The sequence below is a fragment of the Electrona antarctica genome, assembly GCF_951216825.1.
Source record: "Electrona antarctica genome assembly, chromosome: 14".
Classification (NCBI taxonomy): domain Eukaryota; kingdom Metazoa; phylum Chordata; class Actinopteri; order Myctophiformes; family Myctophidae; genus Electrona; species Electrona antarctica.
In genome coordinates, this window is record NC_136795.1 from 26,086,680 (window position 1) to 26,103,110 (window position 16,431).

At 46.1% G+C, this 16,431-nt stretch overlaps 2 protein-coding genes across 3 annotated transcripts in view; one reads left to right on the top strand and one right to left on the bottom strand.

Moving 5' to 3' along the window:
* The window catches only part of nr5a5 (nuclear receptor subfamily 5, group A, member 5), a gene marked incomplete at its 5' end in the record, with an annotated part of 10,398 nt that extends 4,790 nt beyond the window's left edge, over window positions 1-5,608 (top strand). Inside the window, 3 exons of the mRNA XM_079520786.1 lie at window positions 174-293; window positions 3,948-4,095; window positions 4,969-5,608. Of these exons, the coding sequence (XP_079376912.1) occupies window positions 174-293; window positions 3,948-4,095; window positions 4,969-5,216 (516 nt within the window). The 3' untranslated portion in view covers window positions 5,217-5,608. The remainder of the gene's footprint in view (window positions 1-173; window positions 294-3,947; window positions 4,096-4,968) is intronic.
* Window positions 5,609-5,804: 196 nt separating this feature from the next.
* camsap3 (calmodulin regulated spectrin-associated protein family, member 3) overlaps window positions 5,805-16,431 on the bottom strand; it is a 40,152-nt gene continuing 29,525 nt past the window's right edge. The window contains exons 6-18 of one of the 2 annotated variants that reach the window (XM_079519533.1): window positions 15,325-15,463; window positions 14,814-14,953; window positions 13,719-13,803; window positions 13,542-13,581; window positions 13,375-13,433; window positions 13,050-13,086; window positions 10,875-12,966; window positions 10,488-10,612; window positions 9,798-10,087; window positions 9,536-9,629; window positions 8,900-9,015; window positions 8,659-8,777; window positions 5,805-8,455 (exon numbers count right to left, since the gene is read on the bottom strand). In XM_079519533.1, coding sequence (XP_079375659.1) covers window positions 8,156-8,455; window positions 8,659-8,777; window positions 8,900-9,015; window positions 9,536-9,629; window positions 9,798-10,087; window positions 10,488-10,612; window positions 10,875-12,966; window positions 13,050-13,086; window positions 13,375-13,433; window positions 13,542-13,581; window positions 13,719-13,803; window positions 14,814-14,953; window positions 15,325-15,463 — 3,636 coding nt within the window. In that variant the 3' untranslated portion in view covers window positions 5,805-8,155. Of the gene's footprint in view, window positions 8,456-8,658; window positions 8,778-8,899; window positions 9,016-9,535; window positions 9,630-9,797; window positions 10,088-10,487; window positions 10,613-10,874; window positions 12,967-13,049; window positions 13,123-13,374; window positions 13,434-13,541; window positions 13,582-13,718; window positions 13,804-14,813; window positions 14,954-15,324; window positions 15,464-16,431 lie in introns of both variants that reach the window. The other variant, XM_079519532.1, reaches the window with a different exon arrangement.

Sequence of the window (16,431 nt, forward strand, 5' to 3'; positions counted from 1 at the left end):
TTGCGTGTGTGTGTGTGTGTGTGTGTGCGTGTGCGTGTGTGTGTGTGTGTGTGTGTGTGTCCTCGTTTTCTGCTTGTTTGCGCACTTTTTGAGCATTTTACAGTGAAAGTGTTTCAGTGTGATATCTAGTTCTAGCATGGAACTACATGGAGAGGTAATGATGCTCCTAACAGGTAGAGGACCAGATGGTGCTGCTGCAGAGCTGCTGGAGTGAACTGCTGGTCCTCGACCACCTCTGTAGGCAGGTCACTTATGGCTGTGAGGGCTGCATCTACCTGGTCACTGGACAACAGGTGAGATGCATAGTCTAATAATCAGTTAACACAAAGGGTTTCGCTGTATACACATCAGAATATTACTATGCTGTATAGACCTGATCAGCAAGTAATGCCTGTCTTTATACTTGTCTGTCATTTGGAAGAAAATTACAGATTTCCAGCTGAAAAATGCCATGTGATAATAATGTAAGGCCAAACGGTCTGTTTTTCTGCGGTGATTCCAGAGGAAAATCTGCGGGATTCTGCGGAGTGTTTTTTTTTTCTTTTAAGGTTTTAGACAGTTATCCAGGACTGTGATCAATGTGTTTAGAGCAAAAATAACTCTAAATATGCTAAATAAACCTTAAAGTACCACAACAAACTGAACAAAGTAATTAAGATCTATTAGTCAAACCTTTGAATTCATCAATTTTTATTCAATAATAATTCACTCCTTCATGAACATTCTTTAGTACAATTCAAATAACAAATGTGAAATGAAATTACAATGGGTCAAACATGAACATACATATACTTAGCCAGCCAGCCAGCCAGTGGCTTTCCGTCAGTCAGCCAGCCAGTCCGTTAGCCAGTCAGCCAGTCAGCCAGTCAGTCAGTCAGTCAGCCAGCCAGCCAGCCAGCCACTCAGTCCGTTAACCAGCCAGCCAGCCAGTCAGTTAGCCAGTCAGTCAGTCAGGCAACCAGTCAGTCAGTCAGTCAGCCTGCCCATAGATATATAAGAAAGCTAGATGGCTCACCCGCGCTCTGGCCAATGGAGAGCGACGTTGCTACGTGGCGGCCATCTTACTTCGGGGCAGCATAACATTGTGTCTATGGGGCATGTACTTTTAAATAACCATAACTAAATTTTCAACCGATTTGGTTTGGTTTGGTTTGTTATAAACGTCAGAGACGTGCGCATACTTATATGCTTTTATACAACGTTCATATAAAAAAGAAAATTAAGCAGATAAGCGTCCTGAATCATAGCCACGTTGACAACGTTTGTAATAAACCAACCCGTTTGTAAATCCGTCAAGATTTGAGCAAGTTATGACTGTTTTTGTTTGAGCTGCCATAGAACATACTGTACTGTAGCAACGAAGCAAGATGGCCGCCGGGTGAATTACGTCAGAGACGCGTTATTATGTATCCCACCGCAGTTCTAGGAAAGCCCTGCTGTGATTGCCCAGTAGTCGTTGTGATTGACAGTTCTCGTTTTTGCGACCAGTCATTAGTCCTACAACTACAACCTATCTCAAACCCTCACCCTAAACCTAACCTCCCACGGGGCAGCACACCTAATATAAACCTAACCTTAACCCATGTCTAACCAATGACTAGTCTAAACTAAGTATGCACCCCCCTAAACCTAACCCAAACGGCCTAACCTCAATAAAACGATGCCTTCCCGGGAGCCAATCAGACACATGGTGAGGCGGGTCTACCCTAGAACATTGGTGGGATTCATAATCACGCGTCAGAGACTCCGCCTTGAGCCATCTAGCCTTTATATATATCTATAAGCCTGCCTGCCAGCCAGATAGCCAGGGGCCAGCTTGGGGGCTTTCTCAAGAGGAATATCTGCCTCAACCAGAGTCTTTGTAAAATCCAACACAAACTTCTTCCTCTCAGCAGTACAGTACATGTGTCTTGGAGAGGCAGGCAGCCAGGGTTTCAGTCCTAGATCGTACTGCAAAACAAAGACAATTTGTTAAAACCCTAGCATCCCTATTCTGAGGGTAACATTAGTCAAAAATAGCAGATCTACAAGTTCCCAAACGATGCCTCATGCTGCGACTAAGTGGGCGTCTAAAAATACTGAACATGAATCCAACACAACACTGCACTGTTTGACATGGTGCTGTCAAACAAATCTATGAAGGCACTAGGGAACGGTGGGCACCAAAACAGAGTGGGCACCAGGGAAAGGTGGGCATCAAAACAGAGTGGGCACTAGGGAACGGTGGGCAGACTGGGCACCAGGGAAAGGTGGGCATCAAAACAGAGTGGGCACTAGGGAAAGGTGGGCAGACTGGGCACCAGGGAAAGGTGGGCATCAAAACAGAGTGGGCACTAGGGAAAGGTGGGCAGACTGGGCACCAGGAAAAGGTGGGCACCAAAACAGAGTGGGCACTAGGGAAAGGTGGGCAGACTGGGCACCAGGAAAAGGTGGGCATCAAAACAGAGTGGGCACTAGGGAAAGGTGGGTAGACTGGGCACCAGGGAAAGGTGGGCAGACTGGGCACCAGGGATAGGTGGGCACCAAAACAGAGTGGGCAGTGGGCACTAGGGAAAGGAGGGCAGACTGGGCACCAGGGAAAGGTGGGCACCAAAACAGAGTGGGCAAGCTATGAAATCTATTAAAAATCTATTAAAAAGTTTAATCTGCAACACAATTTTATATGGGGTCCCTTCATCTATCTCAGCTAAAGGTTTTCTCTCTCAATTCAATTCAATTCAATTCAATTCAATTCAATTCAATTCAAATCAAATTAGATGTATTGCCTGGCATGAGAAAACATACATTTACATTGCCAAAGCAAAAGTGGAACGAGACAATCAAGATAAAACAATGTATGTACATATATATATATATATATAAATAGGAATTAAATAAAGGTGTAAACAGATGTGTTACAATGTGTTACATTAACATTTTGAGTAATACTATCTTGTGAAACTAAAAGATTTCATATTCTCTCTCTCACACAAACTCTCTCTCTCTCTCGCACGCACGCTCTCTCCAAACACACACGCTTGCGCACACACACACACACACACACACACACACACACACACACACACAGTCACACACACCCCCATCCGAATAAAAGTAATTGAATGACGACGAAGTCAATCAGCAGTCAGCTCCTCTGCAGTAAATCCGACAGCTTTTGCAAGTAATATTAAAGGAGCATTCAGTGATTTGGAAAACCCCCTGGTCCGCCCCGGTAACAAGATGTGCACATGCACGCACTGCAGTGGAGGGACCATAGAGTATATATATAATAGAGACTGAACTGGCGCGAAGCTCCGCCCCCCCAGCTATTCATGTCAGTGGAAGTTGCTCAGTGGCGTTTTGAAGCACCCGGAAGACTGCCGGAAGTACCGTCTGAGAACGTCTACTTCCGCATTTGACCACCAAATTTTGGTGGTCAAATGCGGAAGTGCAACCGAGCGCTCAATGTTAAAGCCCAGCTGCACGGGGTTTCCCGGTCATGAATCCACGGGTTCGCCTGTAGTCCCTCCTCCTACCACTAGGGAGGAGAGCTTCAACGTTGGAAAGCCTGCCTGCCCCCTTGGGAGGGACACGCGACAGACCAACAGCACACACACCAAGGCCCGCCCCCGCTCGATCATGATTGGTGGAAGGCCAATCTCTATCCTGATTGGATGAAGGCTGGGCCACCCAGCCATAAACGAAACCTAAGGTTTATTTGACCCCAGCGGTTAACTGGGGACAGGGAGGAACTCCTTATATGGTCAGCACACTATAGTAGGGAGGATTATCACAACAAAAAAAAAAAAAAAGTGATATTTGAATTAAGTGAAACTACAACATGAACGTGTTTTCATCGGAACACCGATTCCGTTCAGATAAGTGATATTACTGGCTGCACATTTATTTTTCAGGACCTAATAAAATATGTGATTCTGATCAACATTCCTTCCATGGCATGCCTGCAGATCGAGGTGTGGAACATTCTGTCCCAAGCCGGAGTGACTCTGAGCAGCCTGGTGTCGCGGACTCAGGACCTGGTATACAAATTGAAAGCACTCAAATTTGATAGACAGGAGTTTGTCTGTCTTAAATACCTGGTTCTGTTCAACCCTGGTGAGTTTTTCCCTCTAGAGAAACTCAAGGGAGCTCTTCAAATGAAGCTCTCTAATCTTGTAACCTAAAGCAATACATTATGATTTATTATTGCTATGGAAGTGTCCTGTGGGTTGTCATTAAGGGTGCATGCTATGGAAGTGTCCTGTGGGTTGTCATTAAGGGTGCATGCTATGGAAGTGTCCTGTGGGTTGTCATTAAGGGTGCATGCATTCTGGCAGAAGTAGTCTGATTTTGTACTGAACAGTAAAAGTCCTGTATTCAAAATGTTGCTTTAATAAAAGTACAAAAGTCCTGGCATCAAAATATATTTAAAGTACAAAAAGTAAAAGTAGGCTACTCATGCATATCTCATTTCTCTTCTTTCAAAATGTGTTACGAAATTAGCAGATCTACAAGCTCACATGTAAAAGAAATCTAAAATCTAAATCTGTCAAATAATTGTAGTGGAGTAAAAAGTACAATATTTGCATCCGAGTCTCAGATGCAAATCTCAGACTCAGAATCTCAGAGTAGAAGAATAAAGTATATAATATATACTTTTTTTTTTTTTAAATATATTATATTAAAATAAAAATGTACTGAAACTACCTCAATATTGTAGGCTACTTAAAGATAGAGTGCCGTGATGATGATGCCACTAAAGTGAGCCTTTTGTCTTCCCGTTTTCGGGAAGACACCAAAAATACCCAGTGAAGACATATTTGAATATTCTAACCACTGTGGGTCTATTAGAGTAATGTTAACTCCATATATACACATACAAAACAGAAAAAACTACAAAAATCACGGCACTACTCCATCTTCAAGTACAGTTCTTGAGTAAAGGTGGTCTACTTACTCACGTTCCACCGCCGGTCTTGTGCACTACAGATGTGAAGTCGGTGCGGAGCCGCAGGCAAGTGGAGCACACCCAGGAAAGGGTGAACAGGGCCCTGATGGAGCACACGCAGCGGACTCATCCGGGACACGCAGACAAGTTTGGCCAGCTGCTGCTCCGGCTACCCGAGGTCCGCAGCATTAGCCTGCAGGTGGAGGAGTACTTGTACCAGCGACACCTACTGGGAGACCTGCCCTGCAACTCCCTGCTCACCGAGATGCTGCACACCAAGCACAGCTGAGAGAACAACCCTGTCATCTGCATTTCCCTTTCCTTGACTCCTTTGAGACAGTTCTACTGATCAGAGCAGCCCTGAGGTGAAGTTAAACATCCGACCCAGGACCAAACATGGAAGAGGAGCCTTTCTGAATGTGCAACGCATCACCCAAGAAGCCATTATCAGTAACAGTATTAATTAACAAACCTATGAAGCCAAAGGATTATTTTTCTGCATTTTGTTTGGAGCTACACTGCCCAACATGTAAACTTGGGACTTATTTTATGGATGGTAAGACAGAAAAACAAAAACAAACAAAAAATACCTTTCATTAGTATCCTTAAAACAAGTGCCAAGTTACTGATTGCTACCAGAAATATGTTTGAAATAAAAAATAAATTTAGTTTTGAAATGTGCCTATTCAAATGATTGTCTAACGTGCACCCATTTTCACAATGTGTTAACATTTGAACATATGGATTATATATATCGGCTTCTATTGCCAGCCACTGACATTAATGGTATGAACTGAAAACACAAACATATAACATGGGTAACAAAATAAATATGCAAAGAAACTTGGAAAGCATGGAAATCAAATCAAAGATGAGCATGATTTAAAAATGATTTTTATTTTTTGTTCCTCTGGTCCAGTTGCCAGGGAGAGATTGGTAATCAAACAGTCTATGAAACAAACAGATACTCTGCCACCACAGAGATAACAGAGCAAAAAGAAAAGGACATCCATGTTAGACATGACATTTATGAAATGAATGAGTGAACAACAACCTTAAACCAAAAAAGGACATAAATAATACAATCTGAAACTAAACATCAAATGCACCATCTAATCCATACCCAATAAATACACCTCCAGGTGACAGGATCTCTAGAGAATTGCACAGGATCAACTTACATAAAATGTTCAGCTACCACATTTCTTAACAGATACGGTATATACAAACTCCCACAAGTTTCATCCACTTTCCCACGCGTGCGGTTTGAATCAATCGTCTAACCAATTTTCTCTGCAACTGCTTTAATACGCATGATTTTTCCACACATCTGCATTGGAATCTGTGAAACGCAACACATTTGTTGGAGGCAGTGTTATATGTCAGGCAGGCAGCTGCCGCTGCTGTAGTGCTTTAAGGAGGCAAGGGGGACAGGAGCAGGCCAAATGTCCACAGCATGGACAGGTAAAAAAAAGCATTTGGCCTATTTTATTTCATCAGTCTGCCTACACAAGCCCCACGTTGTGGGGTAGGAAAGGGCTGATACAGTCCTGAATAATCCTTCATCAAGAAAAAGAATGCAGTTTAGTGTCTGAAGAACACATACGCTTATTTATAGACAACGACACAGCTTCTTCATGAACTACCAGGGTTTATTATTCCCTCGCTTGAGAATAGTTCAGCAAGTCTCTCAGCTATTGGACAATTTCAATTCATTCTCACTCGCTCATTCTCCTCTCAAGCAAACAAACATACGTACGTCTCACTAAATGAGTAAGCAGCAGGCTAGCTTATTTGTAGCTTACAAAGGTCAACTTACTTTATACAAATTATTGTCAAAAATGAAAAGAATCGGCAATAAACGGCATTCATTATATATTAAATCAGCATTGATTATCTTTTTCACACAGATGGAGCCAGGTATTGTTCAACATAATATAAAGCCCTCCTTCATGTTCCAGTATTTGTTTTTTCTTCTCGAGATGAGCTCAGGTAACATTTCTATTCATTACATGTACATATCAAAAATGGGTAAATAAACCAACTAAGGGGGAAACGGTCTGATGAATTTCAGCTCCCAAAGGCTGAAGCGATTTGTCCAGCAAAACACATGTCAAAATTAGTATCAAAAGAACATCCAGATGTCTACAGCTGAAGTAGAGTTGGAGCTGAGTGAAGCTCGCTCCTACAGAGGCACAGGCAGTTTGTAGGTGCAGAAGTCCACCGACATCCACAGCAGCCATTCATAACGCCACACTCCATGTGGAGCCCCCCGACCCCCACCCCACCAACCCAATAGAGCATTTAATGGTTCTGACTAACCAATGAAATCACCCCTGGGAGGGAATGAGTGGTTAGCGAATTGTGCCCTACATTCATAAGAGAGCAGTGTTACCTGCTACTTTTCAGCTGAGATCTCCGATCTGAACTGAGCGCCGAGTTACCTCTCTCAGATGAGAGAGAGCGAGAGAGAGAGAGAGAAAGAGGGAGGGAGAGAGACAGCCAGAGAGAGAGAGAGAGGTTCCTGGAAGAAGAAAAGGCAGCAAAGGGTATAGCAAGAGGAATAGAGGGGTAGGACCAGTCTGGCCCAGAACACTGTTCTGGCTGGTCCCATTGGTGAGAATGTTACTCTCACCGTGAGAGTCCCATATAGAGCAGTGGTTTCCAAACTCCTCAATGGGGTTTCCATGGGTTACCTCAGCTAAATGAGTGTATAAACGTTAACTGTAACCACTAGCATTTCAACCAGACATTTAGGCAATATCATACCTAATGAGAAATGATAAGAAAGATGGTCCTCAGGACAAACTCATGTCTAGTCGAGGGCCGTGTGTGTGTGTGCGCGCGCGTGCACGTGCGTACGCACGGGGTGGGCATTATTTGAAAACATTTGAAAACCACTGCCCTAGAGGACTCTGTGTGAAGGGTAGGCAGGGTGAATGGTAGAGGAGAAAGAAAAAAATCTAATCACATTATTTTACAATCTAGGTAGAACTGGCTGAGTGAATTGCTGCTGGAGTTATATAAATGGCTGTAGTGACTGATTGGCCTTTTGTCTCTTGGCATATGGAAATAATCTCTTTTCTGTCAAGAGGTCCATCTGTGATGTGTGTGTGTGTGTGTGTGTGTGTGTGTGTGTGTGTGTGTGTGCGCGCGTGTTGGGGGGGGTCCAGTCAGTGGGGTGTAATGTCCCCGAATCAAACCGTCTTTACCAGATTTGAGCAGTCTCTATTTCATGGTGCCAAGCTTTTTGGGGGTTCCTGGGCGCTTCTGCCAAAAGTGACCGGGGATGGTGAAGGCGTCCACGCTCATGGACATGGTTTTGGACGGGATGGTGGTGAACTGCTTGCGGTCGGAGCTGTACTTGTAGATGGACTCTACCATCTCAGGCACGATGACGCGCGGGCCGGTGCCAGTGAGACGCACCATCTCCTCGGTCTCGGGGTTCATGGTGTACACAGCGCGGAACTGGCAACTGGCGTCCCTGAACAGGATAAGGAAGTGGTTGGCTGTGCTCGTCTCCATTTCCTTAAGAGGGAGAGAGGGAGAGAGAGAGAGAGAGAGAGAGAGAGAGAGAGAGAGACACACAGAGATATATCAAACCCACATGGTATCGTAAACATGCAGCAATCACATCGACCTACAACCTTGTGAAGCTCGATTTATATTTTGTCATACAACGGTGTATATTAAATTAAACGTCAAGGTCCCCGGGCCGTGTGGACTCTCACCTCTACAATCTTGTTTTTCTGTGGTTCATTGACCTTGCCGGCCAGGCAGCATCGAGAGATAGCGTTGTGGATGATGAACTTATTGGACTTAAAGCTAGGCTCCTTGTACAACTTTGGTCCTGCAAAACAAAAAACAAACAAAACATATTTAGAGAAGTCACATGTGAACACCTGGTAGGTGACTAGGCGAACAAAACAGAACACCTGGTAGGTGACTAGGCGAGCTAAACTAATACCTCACCTGTATATTCCGGGATTGAGGCCGGAGACGATATATTGGAGCCAGTCTCCCAGTTTTCTCCGTTGTGATTGCTCATTCGCCCTGGAGACATGAGTCTGGAGGGGGAATGCGAGCGGCTAGATGGGCAAAAGAAAAGGGAGCTGAGTGAGTAAAGTCAGCTGTTAGAATTATATTGAGCTGATTAGATATATTCCATATAGACACCGTTGGGCAGAAACCCAAACCGTTACTTTTGTTCCAAAGAGTCAAATGTAGCTATTATTTAGTCACACGCTTTTGGTAACACTTTAATGGTTAAATATAAATAAAACCCACAGGCGGTCTTAACCACTATTTGGGACACGCCATTATAGGTGAGGATTTTCAATAAAGCATTTTCAGCAGATCTACAATCTCAGAATGTGAGTTTGTAGAGAAGCTATTTTTCCTACTGGCACGACACTATCAAGTCAAAAGAAATATTTAGGAAAAAAACCTAATGACAGGTTTGTAATAAGTCACTTGTTTAAAAATAAAAAATAAAAAATACAAATACAAAATAAATAAGAATAACCCTGGGCACTGGAGAATAAAGTTTCTGTTCTCATGCAAACTGTCTGCATCCTCAAAAAAATGTAATACCAGTTGGAAGGTTACCTGGGAGATTTCCTGACAGTCAAGTTTCCAGAGTCATTAGCCATGGAAGACAGGTTCATAGTGGAGTGAGAGTACACCTTGCTCAACTTAGTGCCTGTGTGAGTATAAGAATAAGACACAGAGTATATGAAGAGGAAGTACAGTAAGTAGAGCAATATAGACGCCGTGGGAACGCAGATTCTCCAATATTTACCACAAGTACGGGCTCAAGTAAAATACTCAATGAAAATTCAAAATAGTAGAAACTAAAGCAAGCATTTACCCATAAAGCCTTTGGCAGGACTGCGGGAGATCGCTGAGTCGTCGTGGAAGACGGTCTTGGGCCTCTGCTTCTTAACCCCGCGGACAGTGGTGGGTTTCTGCCTCAGGACCTTGTCCAGGTCATCCATGATCTTCAGTTGGTGTCTCCGCTCATACTCCTGCCTGGTGAATTCTCCTCTGCGCTGGGGAGTACCCTCTGGTGGTGGGGTGCGTGCTTCGGGGGTGCCGGGGGTCCGTGGTCTGTCCTCGCTTTTGTCCCCCCAGCCTTCAATGATCATCCACTGAGGCTTGCTGATGTTGAAGGCGACAAAGATGTTAATGTCCCTGATATTTAGGCCCAAAGTCTAAATTAGTAGTTCTAATGAAATTCACCCGTTTCCTCCCTACATTTCTGTCAGTCACTGATGCTAAGAAATAATTCTGAGAATTAAAATATATCAACAATTGGAACAAGTTAGGCTTCAAAATTACACACCATTTATTATTCGCAAGATGGGAAGGGGAGGTAATTAAACCCTAGTTAAAGTGTTCGACCTGAGATTAGGAGTTTGGGGTTCAATTATCTGTCTGGGTCATAAAAAAAATGCCAACCTTGGTAAAGAAATTGATTAAATGAAACAAACTAAATGAAACCAAAACATCTGCACATGGTATCCAACCATTATTTCCCATCCTAAAACAAAAGTCTTACTTGGATTCTTTTTCTTTCTCCTGCTCCTGCTTGCGTTTCTTCATCTCCTCTGCTCTCTTCTGCTGCTTTTCCAGCAGGGCTGCTCTCCGCTGGGCCATCTCATCCTCTGGCTTCATCTTATCATCCTGTTTCAAGACATGATGCACAGATACTGTGAGCTGAATAGTCATCGGTCACAGCACTAACACCAAAAGCCTGATTTATAGTTAGTTGCACAGCTTGTCATGTACTGAAAATACCAGACCTACAAGCTCACAATGTGTCACACTGTGACGTGGTTTTAGGTTGTAGATCGGATGTTTTTGGTAAGCGACACCCATGTGCAACTAAGTATAACTCAGGCAAATTGCTTTTCGGAAGTAGAAGAACATTCTCAAAGTCACTCACCTTGAAGAAGAAGCCGACGCCTCCCTTCATGTCGGGCTCCGTCATGTCACTCATGCAATCAGAGAACATGTCCGGCCCTTGCTCCTCGTCCTCCGCCCCGTCCCCTCTCAAGGCAGACAGGGAGATCTCGATTAGGCTGCTGCTCTTGCCGTTCAACACCGCCGCGGGGGCCTCACTCTCAAAGGAGCACTCGGAGGGGGCCCCGGAGCTGCCGCCCCCACCGGCCATGTGCTCCTTTCTGGTCAGGGTTTGCGAAGGCCCTGGACCCTCCAGGTCCATGCTGAACATGCTGTGGTCGTCGTTGGAGCCTGCGTCCGACAGGGCGTCGTCTGTCGACGGACGGGGGAGGGGCGTGGCGACGGGGCTGTGGGCCGGCGTGGACGCGGATGAGCGCAGTTCATCCACGCCGTCCGAGGAGCCGATGCTGAAGGAGGAGGAGGTCTGCACCTGGCACTGCCAGGGGTTGACACGGCGCCGATGCGGGATGCAGTCCACGTTCTGCGGAGGGGTGAGGACCCGCGATAAGGCGGGCACTTTGCCTTCCATGGGACGACCGTGGTGGTGGTGTTTGGGGCTTTTCGGGGGCACGGACTGGGTTCTGCGGTGGGCAACTTGAGGAGATTTGGGTGGGTTGGTGTGGTTCGAGAGTTTGCGGGACGGCGACGGGGAGGACGACGCCGAGTTCAGATCACGGGTGGATTCTCGGGAAAGACGCGCCGAAGGAGGGACCGGGGTGGATGTCTTGGGGCTGGGCGGGATGACCCAGGATTTGCTGGGCGCTTTTTTCCTGATCAGTTGATTCTGCTGGTTAGAGAGACGCTGCATGTCACTCTGCAGTGAGCTCAGTGCAGCCGTCAGCTTGGACACGGCGTTGTTATAGTCTCCTAGTGGAGCTGCCCCTTTCTCACCTGGGGTCGCGACCCCCTTCTCTCCCGGTGCGCCTGCTTTGTCCCTGGAGAGAGTGAGCTGCTTGTTGGGCCCCAGCCCTGCTTTGGCATTACCATCCTCCTCCACCGAGGGGCGCTGTTTGCCTTGTTCACGCAGCTCTTCCTCCTCCAGTCGAGCCAGCCTCTCCTCCAGCGTTAGGCGAGTGAGGTCATCTTCGGTGGATGAGGTGCTCATCTGACCGTCCGCTTCTTCGCCTTCTCCATCCTGGTCCTTCTTCAGCTGCAAGAAAGCGCTCTTCCCAAGCCGCTGGCGATGCTTGGCGAAGATGGCCTCGATGCGCTTCTTCTGGGCCTCGATGGCCTTGCGCTTCTCCTCAAGCCGAGCGCCCAGCTCAGACATCTCAGTGGTGAGTTGAGGGTTCTTGCTGGGGCTCTCCTCAGATTTCTGTGCCCAAGAGGTCATCGGAGCACCAGGAGGCTCGCTTGCCTTGGGCGAATCCAAAATCTGTTTCTTCTTGCGCTCTGCAAAGCTGGTCATCTTCACGCCGCTATCGGGTGTCTCGTTGCCCGGGCCTCTCACAGAGTGAATGGCGGCAACGGGTGTTGCAGGAGTGGACTGGGTCTTGGGGAGGTCTTCTGAGGCATCCGAGTCTACGCTGCCGTCTCTGAGGACTGAATCATCGTCCCTTGAACATTCAGATGCGTTTCGAGTCCGTTTAGGCTCTCTGGGATCTCCAGAGGGGCGGTACATCATACCTGAGCGGGAGGGGGCGGAGCAGCTTATGGGGGCAGGGCTGAAGTTGTTTCTGGAACTGGAGGGGTCATCGGGGGAGTGCAAGTAGAAACCATCGGGAGCTCCGTCTGGGTGGAGGCGAGGCTCCATCTTGCTCTCATTGTGGATTATCTGTAGCGCTTCCTCGATGGTAGGCAGCTCTCCCGTCTCCTCACTCTCTCCATGGCCGTTCTCCTCTGCCAGCTGCACAGCGGGGCTCTGGGTAGACCATGAGGCTCTCTGGGGACTAGGGGACTTGCTGAGCAGGTGGCTCAGGTCCTCTGGAGGAGTGTAGGGCACTCGGGTCATGGTCTGGCCCGCTGGGTTGAGCTGGTCTGAGCTGACGGAGCGCGTGATGGGGTTTCCCATGACAACGTCCACGTCACTGTCCAGGCCAAAGGGAATGCTGAAGGACACTGCTGACAGGGGACGGCTAAGGACAAGGAGACCAATGAGTACCAAGTACACACCAGAAATATAAAAAAGTAAAAACACAACACAGCACATGTAATGTACCTGAGAGGTTTCTTGCTCCAAGTCTTTCCGGCTACTTCTATATGAGACATTGAGGTAGACTGAGTCAAAGATCCTGAGTGCATTGAGACACACACACAGACACAAGTAAAGGCATGCACGCCACAAAGCACGAATCAGAACTCAAATACAACAACACACATAGAAGACAAATAAAGAAATATTATACATAGACATTTTCAAACATTATAACAAACGACAACATCAACATGCCGACATAAACCACAGACACAGACAACAGGCGGGGAACACCAGATGGTATAATAAGACATTCAGGGTTATTTTTAAATCAGATCCTCTTACATACCTGTCGGTAACCCCGAGGAGATGGGGAGGAAAGGCTTCTTGAAAATAGACGGAGAGCCACTGGAAAACACACACAGAGAGAGAGGGAAAGCAGTCCCGGTTCAAACATGGTCATTCTGAGAACAGAATAACATCAGACTTACAGATGTGAGAAATAGGAAAAGCTACCTGTTACAGTGCATACTTGGCGTTCCTGGTTTGGAGCCATCTAGAGAAGCAGAAGCACACGGCATTGTTAGTGGTCGTGTTGCTGGTGCTACAGCACTTGTAGAACTGCAGTCACAACGGACAATAAAGATGAGTTAAGGTCTCACTAATCTGACGGGAGGGGCGGCTCTCACTTACCGGCTGTGTCTATTGGCTGAACAAACTCTGGCCTTCGCACCTCAAACCAGTTGAGCAGCTCTGCTAGGAAGCTCAGCAGGTTCGGCTAAACACATCAAACACACACACACACACACACACACACACACACACACACACACACACACACACACACACCACACCCCCACACAAGTTTAAGACATGAGACTTTAAAGCTGATATTGACAAGTTTCCAGTGTTTGTAAACAGAATTCAAATAGCTCCCCCTGGCCTGTCATTCTATTGGCCGAGCCAGGTCACTTCAGGCTATGGGATTGTTGTTGCTGCTGGGAGGGACGCTATGGATATTGCGCTCGCATGGCTAAATATGACATTAAAAATTATGAATTTCTATCGATATCTGACATTGAGTTGACAATCGTACAGTTGTAGTCGTGCATATAAAACATATATTGCCCCTCAAATGCCCCAGCCACTACAGCATCGTTCATGTGAACTCTCTGTCCAGGGTTATTCATTGCAATGAAGAAAAATCGCTATGATGATCCGCGACGGCTGTCACCGTTGGCGAGCACGGGTTGAATGCATGCTTCAAGCCGGCCGGGCAGTCGCGGTCGCCGCGGTGGTGACAAACCGTGACATGATACTATTACTCACTTCCACCATTTCAACAGCACATACAACTCATGAACGATATTGATGTGACCAGGAGATTTTATGGGGGGGTCATTATAATACTGCTGGGTTGAACACACCGTCACAGCCTTGCGCTGCAATTGGCTAAAAGTTTAAATCCCCCTCGACGTCCCGACTAGTAAACTCTAGTAGTGGATATAAACAGTCCCTTCAGCCAGAGGGGGCCAAAGGGAGAGTGTGCTGTTGCAGGAACACCTCAGCATCATAATATAGGGAAAGATAGAGGGAAAAAAGGCCCAAAAAATACATTTATATATATTTAAAATGTTGGCTGAAAACTTGTCTATATCACCTTTAACATGAAGACAGCGCTGCAGCACATGGTGAAACAATCACCCAGTGGTCTACAGTAAACGGTAGTGGTGTGTGTGTGTATGTGTGTGTGCGTGCGTGCGTGCGTGCGTGGGTGCGTGCGTGTACCTGAAGCTCCTGTGGTGCATACAGTACGTCTTCCAGAGACAGGGCGCAGCAGCTCTTCAGACAGCTCTCGCAGAACTCCTGGATAAACTGCAGGTTGTACAAACTGTCTGCCGCGCTCATCGTCTCCTTCATACAAACATCTGACACAGAGACAAGAAAGAACAATTACAGTCAGTAACACTGATGTTATCATGAACGCATGAAAAACTAACAGAAAAGGCAGTGCTGTACCTTCATTATTATGGTTGTTGTTAACTTCTATGTGTTTTTTGTTTGTTATTGTTATTACTGTCAGCATAATTCCTCATCCTAGGTTTGGTTAAGAGTGTGTAGGGGTGGGGTTATTATAGGAGCATTTCATGTCATTGTATTACTTGCTTGTTGATTTCTAAAATGCCAGAATAAGATAAGAATAAGAAAAAAAAGCTGTACAGGTCCCGGCATAAGGACCATTTTAAAATGCCACTTTGCTGTGTGCACACTTCATTATATTGTCTTCTTGGTCAGATACCTTCAAGTCTAAGCAGGCCGGGGCAATAGTAGTGAATGACAGCAGCGACAGCACAACCACTGGACAGGTCTTTCACTTCATTCACTACCGGGAAGGTGGGCTTCAGTTTGGATGCCACCTTATCCTTCCTGTAGCGTAACTGAGAGACAGAGAGACAGAGAGAGAGAGACACAGAGAGAGAGAGACAGAGAGAGAGAGAGAGAGACAGACAGACAGAGAGACAGAGAGACAGAGAGAGAAAGAGAGAGAGAGAGAGACAGAGAGAGAGAGACAGAGAGACAGAGAGAGAGACAGAGAGACAGAGCGAGAGAGACAGAGAGAGACAGAGAGAGAGACACAGAGAGAGACAGAGAGAGAGAGAGAGAGAGAGAGAGAGGTGAAAGTCGTTCAGTCCTTCACTGTAGGTGAGCTCAGTGCAGATAGCTTAGCTAATGTTTGCTTTTTGTCTTCTTTAAAGGGTTTGTCCTATTAGGTCAATCCAAACAAATGTTACAGCCCGGACTCTTCAAACATGGGTGGATATTCAAATGAACAGCCTTCCCAGTCATGAAAACTTTCAAAAGAATTCCAGGGATTGAGAGAATGGAAAAAAACATGCTAATGCACATGGAAAGGAAGAGAAACTAGATAAAGTGCCCCCTCGGGGCACAGGTCTCCACCAGGGCAGGTCAGGTTGTGGCCTCCTGGTGGCGCTATAATGTGAAAAGGGTGCCATTTCTTCTTACGCCTTGGATGGCAATTGGATGATTTGAGGCATTTTATTCCAAAAAAAGGCCAATGTGAAAAGGGTGGGATATATTCCTCAGCCTAGTAGGAAAGTCTGTGAAAGATTTCACGTAAATTGCACACAGCGTTCATGATTTGAGGCTTTTTGTTCAAAACGGGCCAATCCAGCAAACTTTGAAAGCCAATGTTAGCCAATTAGGATGAAATCTGAAATATTGGACAGATCCGGCTTGAACACATGACTATAGAGATACTGTGTAATGTTTTGCTTGATTTTTGGAAAAAAACTGGAGGAGTAATATAGAAATATATTCAAAAGTCGGCCTCCTGGTGGCGCTATAACAGGCCGAGGTTCATCGTTGGCATCTAGGGAGTGTGTGT